The sequence below is a fragment of the Manis pentadactyla genome, chromosome 1, assembly GCF_030020395.1.
Source record: "Manis pentadactyla isolate mManPen7 chromosome 1, mManPen7.hap1, whole genome shotgun sequence".
Classification (NCBI taxonomy): domain Eukaryota; kingdom Metazoa; phylum Chordata; class Mammalia; order Pholidota; family Manidae; genus Manis; species Manis pentadactyla.
The window spans coordinates 158,138,566-158,161,589 of NC_080019.1; the positions used below are offsets into that span (position 1 = coordinate 158,138,566).

General features: G+C 37.1%; 1 protein-coding gene across 30 annotated transcripts in view; it reads right to left on the reverse strand.

The window, feature by feature from the left end:
• The window catches only part of ABI3BP (ABI family member 3 binding protein), a 253,192-nt gene that overhangs the window by 4,304 nt on the left and 225,864 nt on the right, over positions 1 to 23,024 (reverse strand). For 29 of the 30 annotated variants that reach the window (XM_057502161.1, XM_036916479.2, XM_036916473.2 and 26 more), the window contains 3 exons: positions 22,038 to 22,143; positions 786 to 865; positions 289 to 318 (listed from right to left, as the gene is read on the reverse strand). In XM_057502161.1, coding sequence (XP_057358144.1) covers positions 289 to 318; positions 786 to 865; positions 22,038 to 22,143 — 216 coding nt within the window. Of the gene's footprint in view, positions 1 to 288; positions 319 to 785; positions 866 to 1,859; positions 2,429 to 22,037; positions 22,144 to 23,024 lie in introns of those variants that run through there. The other variant, XM_057502223.1, reaches the window with a different exon arrangement.

The following is a 23,024-nucleotide window of genomic DNA, read 5'->3' on the forward strand; positions in this document are numbered from 1 at the left end:
GCTGCTTTAATGTGACTTGCTATTAGAAGTAGAAATGAAGGTGTTATATCTTAACTATTAAACAAAATTTGAGCTGGTCGGTGCATGATGGAAGGCAAGTTCAAAATGATCCAACTTGCTCCTAAAACATCATAGGCTCTCAATGTCACTGAATATTTTAACTAAGTATTCACACCTGACTGATATTCTAAGACTAAATGGACTAAAGTGAAATTATGACCAAAATTCTGCCATGACTGTTTACTTAAATAAGCATGTAGTTGTGTCTGCATTGAGACAAGTACTTACCATAAATTGGCTCGCTCACTCTTGGGTCCGCTGAGGAGACATAGGAAACAGAGTACGTATTTGATAGCATTATTTGTAAAAATTTTAAACTAATGCAGTTCATAGCATCTTGATGATTTTATTGATAGTTTCTGTATGAAACTAACAGGAAATCTCTTAAAATGGAAGTGAAAGTTGGAAGAGCAACAGACTCCTAACTACTCAAATCACATGTAAGATAGCATCTTACATGTGATTCGAGTAGCTGGCAGGAGATTCTCCAGTTGATTTTTGAATGATTTCCAAAAGAAATACACAATTTCAATTCAGTCATTAGCAGGAGTGTACCATTTTGCAAGTAAGATTTAACAGCTGCAAGCACTCACCTTCACTATGCCACCAGAACACCGGGACTTACTAACTCCTTTTACAGTTTTTAGCTGAGTTTCAAACAAGCTCCTACAAAAAACATTGTGGCCCTTTACGTCCTTGCTGGGAGTTACTGTTGATGGAATTACCTGATTCAGTACTGAATGCCACTGTGTTGCTGGCTGGGCCTTCTCCAAGTGGGTTTTTGGATTTTACCTGAAATTCATAGCTGTATAGGGGGGAAAAAATATGTTCTTCAGGAGTAGAAAACAACATTCTTTCTGATTGTATTTTGAAATCATGATGACAGCAGGTGGACATATATTCTAGAAGCAAACTCCAAATTAGTAGAAATAATGGGAAGTTGGTAAATGACATTCAGGGAAGAGGTATGTGGTGGACCCAGGCTAATTCCACTAACAAGAAGCCTCAGTTTCCTTCAAATGTTTCAGCTACTTCCTGGGGCAAAGAAGTGGAAGGGTTTGTTTTTATTCCTTATCCCAACCTTAGAGGCAATGTTCCTTATTGTGGGGTTTGAACAGCCTATGTCAGCATCACATGATAGAGCAGCAGTGGGGAGAGTTTTTTTAAAATGCAAATTTCTTGTTCCATTTTACCTACTGAATCAGCTTTTTTGAGGGGTTCCAGGACGGAATTTATAAGATGTTCCTAAGGTGAATCCTGTGTCTACTTGAGAACGATTAGACTAAACTATGGGAATAGACGCATGTGAAAATTTCTTTGTAAGGATGTCTGGTTGTATCTATCTTCTGCAACTCAGGTATTCTGTGGATCACAGGAAGCCACAATATCTTCAGTATAGGAGCATGGTAGTGTCACTTCATGAAGAGCATGGCCAGAAAGACAGATTTTCTCTCCCTCTATAAACCAACCCTTTACATGTTAAAACAAACCCAGAACCCCTGAAGTTACACATATGTTTGAACCTACCTTAAGAATTATGCATTAAATTGTGGTGTAATATTTTGACAAATTTCATTCATAGAATACTTAAGAAGAGCAAATCCTTTTAAGAAATTTAAACAGTAAAGCTATTTATTATTTGCCTGAAACTAAGAGTTCCTTTCAGCAGCAGACTTAACAGGAAAGTAATTTTGAATGTGAAACCAACTTGAGTCAGCTGATAATATTGTGAGTCTCAAATTTGTAACTGAATAAGAATGTAGTGCACACAGAAGATAAAAAGATATTTTACAAATAAGTGAATAATAGAAGGATGACTGCTCTCATTTTAATACAGAGGATACCAAGTGACTAATAACAGAATTTTAGAGGACTCAAGGATCCAAATTCTTGACTACTGAGGCATTTTATTAAACACTGCTATAATTTATAAAAAGACATTCAACCATTACAACAATAGCAACCACTTTTTGAGTGCTTACTATGTGACAGACACATTAATCATTCTCTTTATATAAAGTAATACAACATACAAACCCCAAAATATCAGTATTACATATTTTCAGTTAAGAATAATGAGGATCTTAGCCATTATACTATTATTGCGTTTTACATACTTGTACAATGTGGATTAAAATTTACAGGGTTTTTAGTGAGAGACTGTACATCATAGCATTTTGTAAACTAATCAGCTGAAATCAGATGCTACTATCATTTCCAATAAGAAAATGCTGAGGTAAAACCATCCATGTCATTCATTTAAATAAATTGCACATATATAGAGAGTTTGGGCATGGAATATTTTCTAGAGATTAAATTCTTGCTCAGAGGACTGAAGACCTTGCAAACAAAGCAGTATGGTCCAGAGCTGAAAATGGAAAAAAGAAATCACAGGCATCTGAACTCTGATTCAAGTGGGCAGTGCACTCCACATTCCTGGCCATTGCCAAAAGCCCTATGCTTATGCTCTGACCGCATCTGATCACTGAAATCACCTCCATGTCTTTTGTTTCAGTTATTTATACTTCAGCTCAATTGGTAGCATGGGAACAAGTATTCATGAGCTACTTTTTCTGTTTTTTTTTTTTTTTTGGCCAGTATTTTATGACACTTCACAAGCTTTGAAAAAATCATTTTAAACTAAGCTTAATTAACAGCATTGGAACTAAAAGGCACATATTTTTGGGTGATGAAACCCTATATAAACAAAATATTTGAAGTGACAAAATCTATGGACACCTTCCTCAACTTCGCTCTCCAGCCTGCTCCAAGTCATTAGTATTCCCCTGGAAGGAGGTTGTACATGTATATGTCCTCATTTTTACAGCTGCTTCCTAAGGGATGGATCCCAGGGTCAACTATCTCTTGCATTCACAAGTCCCATAGGACTGTAGCAAATAAGAGTTCTTAGCTGGCTATCTACCCAGGGCTCAGCACAGAGGGAGCAGGCAAAAAAGCCCATTTTTCAGTCTCCCTGAAAGGGGTTTAATTGCACACTTTTAAAGCTGCTACCTGAGGATGAGGCTTCTAACTTTAGCACAATCTACTGGCTGGCTACTATCCTCCCTAGATACTGGGAAACTGGCAAATACCTTCTCTGCCCTCTCCCTTCAACCCACTCTAATAATAAAACCTGTTCACTCCAATAATCAACCTGGAGGGAGTTTGTACAAATGGCTGGTTTCCCAGCTTTTGTGGCTGCTGCCAAAGGGATGGGTCCCTGGATTGTGCCTGGCTGAGAACCAACAGGATTTGCATTCACAAGTTCCACAGTACTATAGCAAATGAAGCAGCTCTTAATATGCACAGGAGCACTCCCACCTGATACATACACAGCTTATATCCTAGGCCCAGCACAGAGGGAGCAGGCAAAAACACCCATTTCCCAGTGTCTCCCTGGAAAGGGTTCAACCACACAATTTTGCTGCTGGAACTTGAGGGTCCAGTTTATAATTAGCCTATATCTAGATGCTGACTGTGATCCTCAACTTTGGGACATTGCTGGGTTTTGACAAACCCTCAACTACTGGGAGCCCCTAAGAACAAAGAAGGCGACTTGGACAATCTCAAAGGTTTGAGAGACAACTGCAGGCTCAGGCTGGGCTGATTGAAGAGGTTCATTTCCTACACAAAACCATTCTATCAAGACTGGGAGAGGTTGCTGTTTTATCTCATGTGCAGAAACCAACAGAGAGTCAAGAAAAATGAAGAAACAGGAATATGGTTCAAACAAAAGAACAAGAAAAATCTCTAGAAACAGATTTTAATGAAATGGACATAAGTGACTTACTTGATAAAGGGTTCAAAATAATAGTCATAAAAATGCTCACCAAGGTCTGGAGAACAAATGCATGAACAAAGTTAAATTTTCAACGAGGAGAAAGAAAATATAAAACAGGTGACAAACAAAAAACACACAGCTAAAGAATACAATAACCAAACTGTAAAATTCATTAGAGGAGTTCAACTGCACACCAGATCAAGTGGAAGAAAGGATCAGTGAACCTGAAGATAGGGCAGTGGAATTCATCCATTTACAGGAGTAAAAAGAAAAAAGAATGAGAAAGAGTGAAGATGGCTTAAGGGACATATGAGAAGCCATAAAATGGAGCAAGATTTGCATACTAGGGGTCCTAGAAGGAGGAGACAATGAGAAAGGGGCAGAAAATCTACCCACAGAAATTGAAATAATGGCTGAAAACTTCCCTAATCTAGGGAAGGAAACAAATACCCAGATTCAGGAAGTACAGAGAATTCCAAATAAGATAATCCAAAGAGATTCACATTGAGACATGTAATTAAACTGTCAAAAGTTGAGAGAATCTTAAAAGCAGAAAGAGAAATGCAACTTGTTAAAGTACAAGGGAACTCATAAGATTGTCAGTAGATTTTTCAGCAGAAACCTTCAGGCCAGAAGATATGATATATTCAACGTGCTAAAATAAAAAAAACTACCCAGCAAAATAGTCCTTCAGAATTGAAGGAGAGAGAAAGAATTTCCCAGACAAACAGAAGCTGAAAGAATTCATTACTATACCAGCCTTATAAGAAATGTTAAGAGCTTTCTTCAAATTGAAACAAAAGGATGTTAGTTACATGAAAATTTATGAGAGTATAAAACTCACTAGTAAAAGTAAATATATAATTAAATCCAGGATACTATAATGTTGTAATCATGGTGGGTAAATCACTTAGAGCTCTAATATGAAGGTTAAAAGCAAAAGTAGTAGGAATAACTATACTACAATAATTTGCTAATAGATACACAATGTAAAAAGATGTAAATTGTGACATCAAAAATAAAACAAGTGGAGGCATGTTAGAGCCTTTTTATGCATTTGAAATTAAGTTAGCTTAAAATAAAATTAGATTTTATATTATATAAAATGTTTATTTATAATAGAATATTATATAATAAAGATTATAAATATAAAAATAGACTTATGAAATATAATATTGTGTAAGCCTCATGGTAACACAAAGTAATAATGTGTAGTGATACACAAAAGATAGTGAGAAAGGAATCAAAGGTACCACTACAGAAAATCAACACAAAGGAAGAGAGCAAGAGAGGAAGAAAGGAACAAAAGAATTTAAAAACAAGCAAAAAACAACAAGATAGCAGTAGTAACCCCTACTTATCAATAATTACTTTAAAAGTAAGTGGGCTAAATGCTTCAATCAAAACACATAGAATTGCTTAATGGATAAAAATTAAGACCCAAACATATGCTGCCTACAAGAAGCTCACTTCAGCCTTAGGGCACACAGACTGAAAGTGAAGGGGTGAAGAAAAATATTCCATCAAGGGGAAACTAAAAGAAGCAGGGGTACATATATTTATATCAAACAAAATAAGTAACAAAGACTGTAACAAGAGACAAAGAATGTCATTGTATAATGACAAAGGGTCAATTCATTAAGAGATATAATATTTATAAATATTTATGCACCCAACATAGGAGCACCATATATAAAATGAATATTAACAGAAGGGGAAAATAGCAATATAATAATAGCAGGGGATTTTAATATCCCATTTTCAACAATGGATAGATCATCCAGACAGAAAATCAGTAAGAAAACACTGGACTTAAACTGCACATTAGACCAAATCTTCCTAACATATACAGAACATTCCATCCAACAGCAACAGAACACACATTCTTTTCAAATACATATGGAATGTTCTTCAGGATAGATCAAATTCAGGATATAGAACAAATCAATAAATTTAAGAAAATTGAAATCATATAAAACTGTTCTGACCACCCTTGTGAGAAACCAGAAATCAATTATAAGAAGAAAATGAAAATTCACAAATATGTGGAGAGTAAACAACATGCTACTGAACAACCAGTGGGTCAAAGAAGAAAGCAAAAGAATATTCAAAAAATATCTTGGGACAAATGAAAATGGAAATATAACATGCCAAAACTTATTGGATATAGCAAAAGCAATTTGAAGTGGGAAATTTATAGTGACAAATGCCTACATTAAGAAAACACACATACAACCTAAATTTACAGCTCAAAGAATGAGAAAAAGAACAAACCAAGCCAAAATTAGTAGAAGGAAGGAAATAACAAAGATCAAAGCAGAAGTAAATGAAATAGAGACCAAAAGAACAATAGAAAAGATCAATGAAACCAACAGCTGGTTTTTTGAAAAAAGAAACAGGTTGACAAACTTTTAACTAAACTAAGAAAAAGAGAGAAGATTCAATAAAATCAGAAATTAAAGAGAAGACATTACAACTAATACTACAAAAATACCAAGGATCATAAAAGACTACAATGTAAAATCATACAACAACAAATGGATAATGTAGACAAAAATGGGTAAGTTCCTAGAAACATACAACCTACCAAGACTGAATCTGGATAATTTGAACAGACTAATTGCTAGTAAGGATATTGAGCCAGTAATCAAAAACTTCCCAAGAAAGAAAATCTAGGACCATGTGGCTTTACTAGTGTTTTCTAATAAACATTTACGAAAACTAACACCAATCTTTCTCCAACACTTCCAATAAATTGAAAAGGAGGGTATGCTCCTAAACTCACCTTAATGATACCAGCATTTCCCTGATACCAAAGCCAGACAAGCACACTACAAGAAAATAAAATTATAGGCCAATATTCTTGATGAATATAGATACAAAGATCTTCAACAAAATAGTAGCAAACCAAGTTCAACAATATATTAAAAAGGTCATAATCATAATCAAGTATAATGTATACCAGGAATGAAAAGATGGTTCATCATTCACAAATCAATGTGGTACATCATCTTAACAAAAAGGAATAAATATCAAGATCATTTATATGATCTCCAGGTGTAGAAAAAGCATTTGACAAAATTCAATGTACTTTCATGACAGAAACTCTCAACCAAGTAGGTATAGTAGGAATATATGTCCATATAATAAAGCCATATATCAGAAGTCCACAGTTAATAGTGAAATGCTGAAATCTTTTCCATTAGATGAGGAATAAGACAAGGATACCCACTCTGTCCACTTTAAATTCAGCATGGTGTTAGTCCTAGCCAGAGCAATTAGGCAAGAAAAAGAAAAGTCATCCAAATCAGAAAAAAAGGAGTAAAATTGTCTCTATTTTCAGATTACATATTATAAATAGAAAACCTTAACAACTTCACCAAAAAAACCTGTTAGAATAAGTAAATTCATTAAAGTTGCAGGATATAAAATCAATTCACAAAAATCGGTTCTGTTTCTATATACTGACAATGAACTATCAGAAAGAGAAATTAAGAAATTGATCCCAGTTAAAATAGCATTTTGAAAAGAATAAAATACTTAGGAATAAATTTATCTGAGGAGGTGAAAGATCTGTACACTGAAAACTGTAAGATATTGGTGGAAGAAACTGAAGACACAAATAAATGGGAAGATATTTCATGTTCATGGATTGGAAGAATATTGTGAAAATATCCCTACTACCGAAAGTGATTAATAGACTCAGTGTAATCACTGTCAAAATTCCATTGGCATTTTTTTTCACAGAAATAGAAAAAAAAATCATGAAACTTGTATGAAACCACAAAAGGCCCCAAATGGTCAAAGCAATCTTAAGAAAGAAGAAAATACTGGAGGCATCATGTTCTTTGATTTCAAACTGTATTAAAAAGCTGTAAAATTAAAACAGTATGGTATTGGCATGAAAACACACATTTCTCAATGGAATGAAAGAGAAAGACTAGAAATAAACCTGCACGCATCTGGTTAATTTATGACAAAATGAGCCAAGAATATTCAGTGAGGAAAGAACAGTCTCTTCAGTAAATGGTGCTGGGAAAACTGGATGGCCACAAGCAAGAGAATGAAACTGGACCACTCTCTTCCATACACAAAAGTCAACTCAAAATGGGTTAAAAACCTTAACATAACTTGAAACTATTAAACTCATAAAAGAAAACATAGTGGGTAATCTTGACATCAGTCTTGGTAAATGACATCAGTCAAAGCAAAAACAACAAAAGCAGAAATAAACAAGTGAGAGTACATTAAACTAAAAATCTTCTACATAGCAAAGGAAACCATCAACAAAAAAGACATCCTAGAGGATGGGAGAAAATATTTGCAAACCATGTATGCAATAAGAGCTTAATACCCAAAATATGTAAGGAATACATACAAGTCAAAAGCAGGAAAAACAAATAACCAAATTTTAAAAATGGGCAAAGGACCTGCATAGGCTAGGCACTTTTCAAAGAAGACATACAGATGGCCAATAGATAGAGCTTAAGATCACTAATCATCAGGAAAATGCAAATCAAAAGCACAATGAGTTACCACCTCACACCTGTTTGGATGTCTATTAACAAAAAGACAAGAGATAACAACTGCTGGTGTACATGTGGAGTAAAGGGAACACGTACACTTTTGGTTGGATGTAAGTTACAGGTACTCTGGAAACCAGTGTGGAGGTTTCTCAAGAAATTAAAAATAGAACTGCCATATGATCCAGCAATCCCACCACTGGTTACATATCCAAAGGAAATGAAATTATCTTGAAGAGATATTTTTACTTCCACATTCATAGCAGTATTCTTACTAGCTAAGATACAGAAACAAGTATATATCAATGGATGAATGGGTAAAAAAATACGGTATTTGTTACAATGGAACTTATTCAGCCTTAAAAATGAAATCCTGTAATTTGCAATAGCATGGATGAACCTCAAGGGTATTATGCTATGTGAAATAAGCCAGACAAAGACAAATACTGCATGGTATCACATATGTTTAATCTAAAAAAAAAAAAAAAGTAAAACTTATAGAATCACAGAATAGAAAAGTGGTTGCTAGGGGTAGGATATGGGTTGGTTAATAGAGCTTGGTAAAAGAGTACAAACTTTCAGTTGTACAGTGAAAGAGGTATGAGTATCTAATGTGTAACATGGTGACTACTGTTGATAAAACTGTGTTATATGATTGAAATGCACTGAGAGAGTAGATTTTAAATGTTCTCACCCCATACACACAAAAGGTAAATATATAAGGTAATGGATTTGTTAATTAACTCGATGGGGGGCAGTATCCTTTCACAATATATATGTATTTGAAATCATCACATCACATACGAAATATCTTAATAAAGCTGAAAAAATAGAATAAAATAATTGAAATGGTTGCTTCTGGGAAACAGAATTTAGGAATAAGAATGAGCTAATTTATAGCTTTTGAGTTTTAAAACCATGTACATGTATTCATGATAAAAGCAAAAATTAAATAGCAAAAAATCATTTATAAGACCTGGTTCATCAAAATGAGTATGTAAATGGAGCATAGTACAGATAACAATTGTCATCAAGCCTTTGGGCCTTATAGAAGAAAAGCCATGTAAATAACACCCCTGGCAGAATGCCTTATTTGGGATTCCAACAAATCCACTCTCCCAAGGCTCCCTATCAGGTACTGTGGGTAAGGTCATGGGTTCTGGAGACAGAAAGACCTGGGTTCACAGCTGCTGATGTGTAACTTTAAGGTAAGTTATTCAACCTCTATAAACCTCAAATTTCTCATATATAAAACAAGGATAATAATGTTATTTGTGAGGATACTATTATAGTAGCTATACTCTCATAAGGGTATAAAAGTATCTGAGCTTTTTGTGAGGATTAAATGAGATAATGCATGTAAAAGCAAGTTGCCTGGGTATCTCAGGATTAAAAGTGGAAGAATAGAAGACAAGGCAGAAATCTCCTTCCAAAAACACATAAAATAAGAAAATATAGCAAATACAACTAACCTCCAAACTACCAGAAGACTGTAGAACAGACCACCTACACCTGAGCAAGAAGAGAAGACCACACAGAAAAAGGTAAAGTGGTAAAGCCGAAATCAAGTGGGACCCAAACCCTCCCCCATCCCAAGCCTATAGGCAGGAGAAAGAGGAACAGAGTGGGAGGGAGTAGAAACCCAGGAGGGCTGCACAACTGGCCCTGGAGATCTGTTCTGGGATCACAGACCTACATCACATTGGGTTCTGGTGATTAGTGGGACTGGCCACTAGGGACAGGAGGAACATTCTGGGGGGTTGAGACTCCAGCCAGTGTGGAGGGCAGGCATGCTCTACCAGTCCTGAGACCCAAATCAGAGGCAGAAGTTTGAAAAATTTGCCAGCAGTGGGAGGGGTACCAGAGGGGCAAGGGTTGGATGGAGCTCTCTCCTCAGGAGAAAGGGCAGATAGACAGTACCTCCTCAGCCCTCCCTTGGCCCAACAAATTGGGAACTCTCAGGTGCCCCAGATTCTCCATCCCCCTTGTTGGCAATGCAGCCCCGAGGCTCCAGCCCATGCATGCTGCTGGAAGCCAGCCCACTTTGTCCAGAGGGAGATTGCCTCAGCTTCCTTGGCTCCATTTCAGCCCAACCAGGAGATGCATACAGGAGCCAGCCCCAAGAGTTCCTTCCTTCTTGTGGGTGTCCAAACCCAGTGCTGCACGTCTGGCTGGGGCAGAGCTGAACATCAGTCTGGCCAACCAATGAACCCTGCAGCCCTGCCATTGCTGCAGGCCAGGCAGAGAGGGCAGCCCTGTACACAGCAAGCTCAACAGAGACTACTTAGATGATCACAAAGGCAGCAACCAAAGCAAACTGTTCACCTAGACTAAGACCACTACAGAAGCCAGACAGAAAGGTGGCCCTGCCCATGGCACACCAACAACTGGGGCTCCTGCAAAATAGAACCAGGCACTACAGAGTAAAGAATTTGGGCTTCTGAACACCATAGGACACCTTCTTCATAAATCTATCACTCTATAGGCCAGAAATCATAGCAGAGACATATAATACAAAGGAAGGAACACAGAAACCTTGACAAAATGAGTAGGCAGAGGAATATGATCCAAACAAAAGTACAAGACAGAACCCTAGGAAGAGGGCTAAATGAAACAGAGATCACCAATCTTCTTGATAAAGACTTCAATATAAAAGTCATAAATATGCTCACAGATTTATAGAAAAGTATTCAAGACTTCAGAGAAGACTTCAACAAAGAGACAGAAAATCTGAAAAAGAGCCACTCAGAGCTGAAGAATACAGTATCTGAAAAAACATATAAAGGAGGGATTTAAGAGTAGACTAGAACATGTAGAGGAGATAATAAATGAAATGAAGATTAGAGAACAGGAAAACAAAGAAGCTAAGGAACAGAGAGAAAAAAGGATATCTAAGAAAGAAAGACTGATAAGAGAGCTATGTGACCAATCCAAATGAAACAATATTCACATAATAGGGGTGCCAGAAAGAGAGGAGAAAGACAAAAGGATAAACGTCTTTAAGGAAATAATTGTTGAAAACTTCTTTAGTCTGGGGAAGGAAATAGACACTCAGGTCATGGAAGTGCAGAGATACCCTAACAAAATGAGGCCCAGGAAGACAACAACAAGACATATAATCATTAAAATGGCAAAGATCAAGGGGAAGGAGAGAGTATTGAAAGCAGCCAGAGATCAAGCACTATATGGAAACAAATGAAAACAACTCAACACCCCAAAACATGTGGGATGCAGTGAAGGCATTTCTAAGAGGAAAGTACATAGCAATACAGGCTTACCTCAAGAAACAAGAACAATCCCAAATAAACAGTCTAGACTCATAATTAAAGAAACTAGAAAAAGAACAATAAATGAAGCTCAAAGTCACTAGAAGGAGGGACATAAAGATCAGAGCAGAAAGAAAATAGAGAAGAATAAAACCATAGAAAAGAAATCAAAGAAATCAAAAGCTGGTTTTTTGAGAAAATAAAATAGATAAACCCCTGGGTCTAAAGAGATAAACCTAGACTTATAAAAAAAAAAAAGAATGTACATACATACACAGAATCAGAAATGAAGAAGGAATAATCACAATGGAGACCACAGAAATACAAAGAATTATTAGAGAATACTATGAAAATTTATATGCCAATAAATTGGACAAACTAGAAGAAACGGACAACTTCCTGGAAAAATATAACCTTCCAAGACTGACCCAGGAAGAAACAGAAAATATGAACAGATCAATTACCAGCAATGAAATTGAACTGGTAATCAGAAACCTCCCAAAAAACAAGACTCAGGTACAGATGACTTCATAGCTGAATTCTACCAAACATTTAAATACCATCCTTCTTAGAGTATTCCCAAAAGTAGAAGAGGGGATTCTTCCAGACTCATTCTATGAGGCCAGCATCACTGTAATACCAAAACCAGACAAAGATACCACGCACACAATAGAATTACAGACCAATATCCCCAATGAACATAGATGCAAAAATCCTAAAGAAAAATCAGCAAACCAAATACAAAAATACATCAAAAAGATCATCCATCATGACCAAGTGGGATTTATTCCAGGAATGGAAGGTTGGCTCAATATTCCTAAATCAATCAGTATCATACACCACATTAACAAAAAGAAGGATAAAAACCACATGATCATCTCAACAGATGATGAAAAACATTTGAAAAATTCAACCTCCGTTCATGATAAAAACTCTCAACAAAATGGGTATAAAAGGTACATACCTCAACATAATAAAGGCCATATATGACAAACCCATAGCCAACATCGTAGTAAAAGCTGAAATCTTTTCCTGTAAGATTGAGAAGAAGACAATGATGCCCACTCTCACTACTTTTATTCAACATAGTACTGGGGTCCTAGCCATGGCAATCAGACAACACAAAGAGATAAAAGGCATCCAGATTAGTAAGAAAGAATTTTAACTGTCACTATTTTCAGATGACATGATATTATACATTAAAAACCCTAAAGAATCCATCAAAAAACTACTAGAACTAATAACTGCATTCAGCAAAGTTGCAGGATACAAAATCAATACACAGAAATCTGTTGCATTCCTATACACTAACAATGAACTAGCAGAAAGAGAAATCAGGAAAATAACTCCATTTACAATTGCATCAAAAAGAATAAAAAACCTAGGAATAAACCTAATCAAGGAGAAGAAAGACCTATACTCTGAAAACTACAAGACACTCATGACAGAAATTGTGGAAGACACAAATAAATGGAAATCTATCCTGTGCTCATGGATAGAAGAATTAATGTTGTCAAAATGGCCATTCTGCCTAAAGCAATCTACAGATTCAATGCAATCCCTATCAAAATACCAACAGCATTTTTTAATGAACTGGAACAGTTCTAAAATTCATGTGGAACCACAAAGACCCCGAATAACAAAAGTAATCCTGAGAAAGAAGAACAAAGTTGGGGGAATTATACTCTCTGACTTCAAGCTCTACTACAAAGCCACAGTAATCAAAACAATTTGATAGTGGCACAAGAAGAGACCCATAGATCAATGGAACAGAATAGAATGCCCAGACATAAATCCACACATCTATGATCAATTAATGTATGATAAAGGAGCCATGAGTATACAATGGGGAAAAGACAGCCTCTTCAACAACTGCTGTTGGCAAAACTGGACAGCTACATGTAAAAATAAAACTGGGTTATTGTCTAACTCCAGACACAAAAGTAAACTTGAAATGGATCAAACACCTGAATGTAAGTCATGAAACCATAAGAATCTTAGAAGAAAACAGGCAAAAATCTCTCAAATAGAGGCATGAGCAGTTTTTTCCTGGACACATCTATTTGGGCAAGAGAAACAAAATTAAAAATGAACAAATGGGACTATATCAAAGTAAAAAATTTCTGCACAGCAAAGGATACCATCAGTAGAACAAAAAGGCACCCTACAGTATGGGAGAATATATTCATAAATGACTCATCTGATAAGGGGTTAACATCCAAAATATATAAAGAACTCATATGCCTCAACACCCAAAAAAACAAATAACCTGTTTAGAAAATGGGCAGAGGACTTGAACAGAAACTTCTTCAAAGAAGAAATACAAATGGCCTACAGGCACATGAAAAGATGCTCCACATCACTAATCATCATGAAAATGCAAATTAAAACCACAATGAGATATCACTTCATACCAGTTAGAATGGCTACTATCCAAAAGACAAGAAACAACAAATGCCGGAGAGTATGCGGAGAAATGGGAACCCTCCTACACTGTTGGTGGGAATGCAGACTGGTGCAATCACTGTGGAAAGCAGTATGGAGGTTCCTCAAAAAACTAAAAATAGTAATACCATTTGACCCAGTAATTCCATTCCTAGGAATTTAGCTTCCAAAATATATACCCAAAGAAAACCAAATCTCTGATTCAAAAATATGTATGCACCCCTATGTTTATCACTGCACTATTTAAAATAGCTAAGATATGGAAGCAACCTAAGTGTCCATCAATAGAATAATGGATATAGAAGATGTGATACATATACACAATGGAATACTAGTCAGCCAAAAAAAAAGAAATTAAATCCTGGCATTTTCAATAACATGGATGGATCTAGACGGTATTATGCTCAGTAAAATAAGTCAGGTGGAGAAAGACAAATACCATATAATTTCACTTATTTGTGGAATATAAAAACAAACCAAAACAGAGAAGTGACTACTGGTTACCAGTGGGGAGGGGAGGGGGCAGGGGTCAGAGGTCGGAAAGGGGGATAAAAGGACACAATTATTTGCAATCACAGTATAGGTTGATTACTGGGACTATTGAACCACTGTGATGTACATTTGAAACCAACATGAGATTGTATATTAATGATACTTTAATAAAAATAATAATAATGAAAAAAGCAAGTTCCTTGGCACATAAGTGACTACACATTTTCTCTAGTATTTTATATCTCTAAAGAATTTTTAAAGGCATTTCTATTATTGGGGAATTTGACAAACATTGCCATAGAACTCTCAAGGCAGAAGTCAGATTCTGTGCTCTCATACTTGCTTTTGTGGTGGTCAAGGTTCTAATAAGGGTGTTGTAGCCTTTGGGTTATTGGGAAGAATGAAAATTTAGCAGGTGAATCATCCTGCATGCCATCAAACTAAAATAGCTCCATAAGCCTAAAAAAATGCTCAGAGATTTCAATGAAGAGTCTAGAAAGCTCTAAAGCATTCTCTCAGAGGAATGGGATGATAAAGTAGAGGGTAAAGTTTGAGAGCAACTGAAAATCAACAGAAGAGCTAAATATCAATTTAGAGTAAAGTAAAAAACTAGGGTTTCAAGTAATGGGATCTGTAGTTCATGAGCAAACCTGTCTGAGACAGGAGGGCTCCAGCCTGCAGGATGTAGTCTGAGACTAACCATAAGATTAGGACAGACACTTCTTTCTGTCATCCCTCACCTTCCCTTCCCTTGTCCCTCTCTATAAGCATTTCCTTCTACTTTGCGCTAATGTAGGGCTGAGTTATAGTTTTCAGTATTTGATGAACTTTTAGTCATCTATTCCCGTTGATTTAAAAAGCTGTTTTTAACTCTATCAAAAGCCTCATAAACCTCAAGCAATCTGATGTTTGTATAGGAAGGCCACCCTATTGCTGTTTGTTGGTTTGAACTCTTTGGTTCACTAATTTACCCCTAGTCTGGTGTTGAAATGTTTGTGCTCCAGTCAAAAGGAGGGAAATGGAAAAGTGAAGTAAGAAAAGAAGGGGCATTCAAACAGAGGAGAAATGAGATCAACGGGTTCTCCAAAATCACTGCAGTGCTGTGGCAAGCATTTCTGGATACCTGCCACGTGCAGATATTGCACTGACCTGGGAATACAGCTAAGAAGCAAAGGGCAGACAGAGCTGCAGGGATATTTAGAGGACAAAGTGGACAAAGTAAGTCCTAATCATGAGAGACAAAGGAGAGAGAAGCAGGGCATCAGCAGGCATCAGATATCATCAACAAGCTGCCAAGAATGCCTGGCAGGGATGTTTCTTGTGTCTCCCATGTCTAGGGGCATGGGGGAAATGGACACAGACCTTTAAAATTTTGGCTGCACTCTTAATTATATAATTTGCTGTAAGTTGCTATGAGTTTCTAGCACCCCCTCCCTAGATATGAAGGGATTCTAAGTGAAGAGCAATGAAAAGAAAAGGGGATGTGAGAAAACTTGGTTTCCTTAGAGACTAGCGGGAGTTCTGTGCTCTTAGCTGTACTTTTGCCCAAAGAAAAATTGCAAAACTGAGCCACCCACTAAATTTCTTCCTTCTTTAATAATGAGGACGCAATTTTTCTGCTGCCCACACATACAATAAAACTAAATAAAATGCCTAATGCTCTGGCAGCTTATTTTACTCCTTTCTACAAAGCCCATGAAAAGAGATGTTGAAAAGTTAATACAGAATCTGCAGACACCAGAATTTCACAGAAACACTGAATAAGGGCACAATGGCTTATTCCATATGCCTGTTCGTTCAGCCAGATTAAAGTTTATAAGAAGTTGCTGCCACTATTGCAGTTTACTTTCAGTGCCAAGATTTTATTAAATCAAACAACATAAACAATAGTCCCTAACTGTCTTTGCAGTCAGCTACAGGAAACTTTGGTAGGCTTTAGTCTTCGATGAAAAACTGTTCCCCAGAATCCTCCCAAGCCACAGAGGACAGAAGTACTTGAGTAGGTTAATTGAACTTGATTTATCTTAATTACCAGACAGAGGATGTTTTCCATAGGAAATTGCCAGGCCACATGTTAAGTCTGGCACACACAGTGGATTCTTCAGTTCTTTTTTAGTTAAGAGAGGAGAGACATGGGCTCATTTGAAGAGAAGAGTGAGATTATAAAGAGATTTTTTAGAAAGCAGCGATTGTGTGTGTGCTCATCCATATTGCCTAGCCAGTTCATTGGGAAGAAACTGGCCCATCAGTGGATTACCAAAATATGTCCTAAAAACAATTTGAAAAAAAATTGTGGACCACAGACATAGATTCAAAGAAAAATGGTTTCTCAGGGAAATTCTACTTGCTGCAAGAGTGACCTAGGTTTTGGTTCTATTTTCAGTTCTAGTTTTCCCATTGGTTCTGTGCATGGTTGTAAATATCTTGCGATTATGCCACTGGAGAGTTGGTAGAGACTTTGAGGTCAATTAGTCCACACCTCCTGTCCCTTTAAGCAGTGGTACAAAACTTAGTTTAAGTCTTATACTCCATCACTTCTGTTCACAGAACTAAAAATCATCATAGTTATCTTTGCAAATAAAGTGGTTTATATACCTGCTCCAGATTAAGAGAGACTCTTCTCAATAGTTTGTTCTTAGTTTAACAAGAGCTGCACATTGAGGTTTCAGTGGGATAAATAAGTGGAAAATAAATATTGGGGAGTGGGCTAGATGGATACTGATTTAGCTGCAGGCGGACATCTCTACAGTTTCGCTGTATTTTATGGGTAGGGGTGAGAGAGGGATCCTCTGTAGAAAGAGGAGTTGGCCACGGCAGTTTGCCTCTGTTGGCAGATCCCTTCTGCTTCACTTGGCTGAAATGGTTACGGCTCTCCAAAAACAGCCTGTCTTTCCTGTGCAGACACGGGACCACAGCCCACTACAGCCTCCAGCATCTGCTGGCAAGGCTGGGACTGGGGGTCCCTGTTGTGCTTTCCCGGGAGCTGTACCCAGGTGCTCCAGAGCAGTGTGTGGCTCTTCTCTGAGACAGAAACATCTCATGCCATGTGTGAAGCTGAACTCCCCCAGCAGCAGTCCAGGGGCAGGATGCTCGCTTACACAGGGTCTTTTTCAAGCTTCTGCAGAGTAGGTGAAAACCTGGCTGAGTCATAAAACTGGCTGGGAGAAGGTTGGTATACACTGTGAGAAGGGAAATGTAGCATACTCCACTGTCCTTCTGGTTCTAGAATAGTGTGTGAACATTTAGAATTTTTAACCAAAAAAGCTCTGCAGATCTATTTCCTCTGCCTCGTTTCTCCCAGTTAAGAGGTCTAACACCAAGCTCTATTCCACTCATGTTAGTGTGTTACAATTAGCCAGTAATTATCACCTGTTCTTACATCTCATGATATTTAGTCAGGACAAATGATGGAAATGCTACTAAAATAAATTACTTACATGTGTCTCCTAGAATTGGCATATAGCTATAGCAATTCTTTCAGAAATTATTATCTTCCAGCTTTTCAAGTAGGAATTCCAGAACCTTATGGGGGAATTTTAATAGCTGTAATTCAAAGTTGGCCTATTTGGGGAATTCAATTTTACCATATATTTTGATTCAAAATGTTCCCTAAGCATTCAAATGTGTCTACAGTTTTTCTTTACAGGTAATAAAAACCCCTTGGCGGCTGCCTCAAGTGCATACTTCCTCTTTATTTTATAGTGTGTCTTCTATTAGCATTAATCTTGGATCATAGTTAGGGTAGAAAAGATACAGTGGAAAGAAATCTTGCCTTAACAACATAAGGTAGTAGGAAAAAAGCTTGCTTTGAATGAGCCCAAAACCCAAATCTGGAACTTGTAATTTTATTATTCTGGCTGTAGCCTTGTTGTCAGTAGTAATTTTGAGGACTACTTATATTTCACTTAAGTCATACACATGGATTTGATTTGAAAGGACAATACTATTTTTACTCTTTCTTTTCTAACAAGCCTGCCCCTTTCTGTCCTACCCTTTATGGTCAAGTTCTAGTCTCATATATTCTATGAAGCTTTCTCTCCACGTCTTAATTGTAGACTTGGGGGTGTAGGTCCTACATTGGTATGTTCTTGCATGCTCTCTTATGATGCTTTCTAGTTTCATGGGTATTTTCTCCCCAGGTATTTTGAGACTTCAGAATATCAAATTAAATGAAATATTTCAACTTTGCATTATTCTTCCTTAGTTCATTAAATTATTTTGACTAATAGGGATTTCAACATATTTCAGCTCAGAGCATGTTTGCCCATTAACTGGACAAATTAATTTCTAGCACACCTGTTAAGAGAGCACAGGATGCATTCACAGGCTCACTGGGGACTAGAAGGTACTGAACTACTTGACCACCTTGAAGTCTCACTGTAGACTAAAATAATTTTACTAAATCACCTTTACATCTATGTGTATTGTATTTGCCCCCTAGGGGAAAATGGTCTTCCCTTCACATTAGTGATATAACTTTTAAATCATGACCTATTAGGGACTAGCAATATAATCCTTATCAAATCATATATATGAACATTAAATGTTTATATACAAATGGGTTCTATTCATACCATTCAATTCGTGCCAAATCAAAAATACACATATAAACACGCTCAATGGCCCCAAATTTATGCCAAGAGGTGAAACGCAACATGGGATTCTGATTTCAGGGATTCCTAAACTTAATTTAATAATGCTTTTTCCCAAAGACAAATTCAGAAAGGACCCTCTTTGAGGTAAGGATAGGCTATAGGGGCCCTCCTTAGAAGACTCCCGAGGAAGGGCTGGAGAGATGGGCAAGGCACACACCATGAGGGTGGGATAGAGGGGAGGCAAACTCCAGAACAATAAGCGTGAGTCCTACAACAATCCCAACCCAAACTAGAGGCGAACCCCAGGAGCTGACTGGTCCTGTGATTCCGGAATGAAATGCAGCTCAGCCCAAAGGTACCTTTCTCTTATGCACCTACTTGGCCAATTATGTCAGATGCCAAGATGGTGCTCTTGCCAGACATTAACCATGTCCTTGTTAAATTTAGTTTTTTTGTTAAGTTTAGTCCACCAACTGTTATTCATCATACATAGCTCTAGTATCAAAAGTGATTACTCCAACTAAATGAAAGTCAGAATGAAAACTAAAATGAAAGTCAGAGCAAGTCACTCCCCAGTTACCATCACTCAAAGTCTCCCCATCTGCTGACCACATGTCCTGATCTGCCGTAGGAGGCCCGCGTCAGCCTGGTTCCTAATCCCTCTGCTTCCACAGCCTCTCTCCACTTTCACCCCCCACCCTGGGGAAAATGGCCTGTTGTTCACTGCACACAACCATGTCCTTTGGGGCCTCTGCAATGGCACATGCTATTCTCTGACCTTCCTTTCCCCACCACAGTCACCTGGCTAGTTCTTTCCTGCTCACACTTCAAGCCTTAGCTCAGATGTCACCTTCTCCAAGGAGTTTTTCCTAATTTCCCCGACTTTGCTAAGTGCTGCCCACTCTGGCTGCCATTGCACTGTATGCATACTTCTATCAGAGCTCTCACCACTTAGTGCAGAGTAATTATTATTAGCTGCTTATCTCCTAGTCTTGAGCTCCTCAAGGGTAGGCACCATGTTTATTCATGTCTGTAGCCATAATACTGTGCATACTGCTAAGGACATTGTTGGCACTTAATAAATGTTAGCTATGTGAAAAATGTGAACCTTTTACAAACAAATCAGGTTTAAAATGTCATTGGAATAATTTGTGATCCTGAGCTAATCGGTGCACTGTGAGAATATCTGAGGACAGTGTCATTCAGAAAAGGAATGAAATGAACATTTAGAAATTAGATGCCTTTCAATGTACTTTCTGTGTACTACATAGCTCACTTCTTAGTAAGTGGAATAGAGAGAAAAACTATCCAAGTTCTGTAAACGTAAATCTACCCATTAAAAATCTAAATTAAATGAACTTTTCTCTTTACAGTTTCCTATATGATACTATAACTAACCTCTTTCCCTGCTAATCTTGCTAAGGAAACAGAACCAAGATCATCATATAGAGCTTTTACTGGAATATATATGTACTCTGACTAACTGAAATCCTTTAAGAAATTAGCAGCTGCAAAATTTTCCATATTACAGCACAAAATAGAGAACTCTAAAGAAAAAAATACACCTGTGGAAAGTGTCATTTTTACAGCATATTTTATATATGTAGCAAACCATTTGTAGTTTATACACAGCAAACCATCTATAATACATTAGATGCTTCCTTTTCCTCTGAACAGATTGGAAGAGTCTCTACTGTCAGAGCCAAAATAGGCTCTTTTGGGTGTTAAAATCAATATTCAATCAATTAATGACAATGAAAGATATAAGAAAAACTTATGAAAACAAAGTCCAGTGCTGGAGTTCCAGCCTTCACTTTTGCTGATCTATTTCAGCAACGAGGAACTTCATCAAGCTATGAAATACTCAATCTGGAAAAATTTCTGCTTGTGTCCCTCTGAAAATTGATCGATGTTGCTCAGTGTATAACTAAAACTTATGCTGTGAGTTTTTTTTTTAATTAAAAGCATAGAGAGTTTATCACACACTGTTTTGGAGTTTAAGGAAGGAAAGTGATTTCCCATAGAGGAATTTAGTCCAGAAGTGAATTTAGCACATTGGCTTTGTTAAGAACATGCTTGACTGTAGCCATTTGAGAATCTCCTTGAGTAATACCTTTTATGATTATACCATGTGAAACAAAATAAAACAAAAACAAAAAACCCCTTTTCCTACTACGTTTCTAGAAGTGCCAAAGGCCTTTAGTTTTCTCGCAATAATAAAATGAAAAAATATTGGGTATTTTAGATTTAAAAAGGAACCACAAAACTACACAGCAATTTAAACAATTTGGTATCAATGTGTAATAAGAGCTGCCAAGAAAAGCTGTTTATTAGGTAACAAGGCTAATACTGTACATTTTTGTTCTCAAAAACTGATTCTCATTTGTCTGTTGTAAAAAGACCAAGAGCAAAGTGTTGCTGTGCCTAGGACAAGTCTGTCATTATTTTAAACATTGCCTATTACAACCTTTCACCTACGTGCATCATGCAGCTTTTATTTCCTTGCCCTCTCCTTTCCAGTGTGCCTACCAAATTATCCTATGCATCAAATCTAGTTTCTGTTGTGCATAATCTAGTTGTTTCTCTGGTCCACAGAATTTTCCTTTTCTAAATTTTGGTATTTATTATCAACATTTGGTATTAATGACCTTTTCTTTTTCAATGTTGCCTGCCACACTGTTAACTTACAACACAATCTTGTCAGCCGTTGTTGCCCACCAGTAACTTGCATATTTGCAAAACATGCCTCTACAGAAAGCCAAAGAATGAAATGCAGACCAGACCCTTCCTTAAGACAGAGGGATAATGTCACTTCATACCTTTGTTACAACATCTGCACTCTCAGAATTCACCTGTAATAGTGCTGGTGGCTTACCTTGTGTCTGGTTTTAGATTTTCTACTGTAGAGAAGGTTTGATTTGTATGAATGGACTTGTTCTTCCCACTGAATGACCCATTTTCTCTGGATATAACTTCATATTCTGAAAAGTGAAAAAGCCAACAGATACTTGTCTTTATGTCCTGGCTGATACCGTGCTCTTGACGCTTAGAGCATTAAGAGTGAGTCACTTAGATTTTGCAGTTCTTGAGATGCACCGATCCTACACATACGCAATTTCCAGATGGGGATTGTCAGTGGACAGTGAAGGTCTCAAAACATTATGGGAGTTGCTTATTGATCACTTCTGCTTTTCCTTTACCAGAGCCAGAAAGGTGTGTTAACTGTGAAGACCCATGAGGCTCCTAGGTAGGTAGCTACAGATACGGGTAACATGATTTTTTTAGGTAAGTCACATAGTCTGCCGTTGGTGGAAAGCACAGTGTGAGGAAGGCACTGGCGAGGGGCGGTGCTTGAGTAAAAGGTGTGTTTCCTGCTCTGTGGGGCTTTATGGCGGCAGGGGAAAAGGCCAGCTCATGTACCACTGCACAAAGCTTCGACAGCAGCAAATGACAGGTAACCAAATAATGAACTATACCTTTCTATAGTTCATCATTTTCAACCATAGAATTATGGGATTTTTATACCTACAGCTTACATATGTTCCCTTGATAATTATTCTTGTATGTATTTTTAAAAAGCTATGTCCTTAAAGTCTGCATAGAGGTCTTCATAAATTTCACTTAAAGGCATGTTTCTATGAATTTTTGAGGATGAATCAAAAGAGACTTTCAGAATAAGAGAATATAATTGATACATTTTTAATTGTTTTTCCCTGCTCTCAGTTGTGATTTAGTTTAATGCATGTGACAAGATCATATAGAAGATTTAAAAAAATCAAACAACAAAACTTCACTCAAAATCAGGTTCACCAATATGAAGAAATAACACAAGTGGTGAGCATCAGGGAAAGTGGGAAGGCTG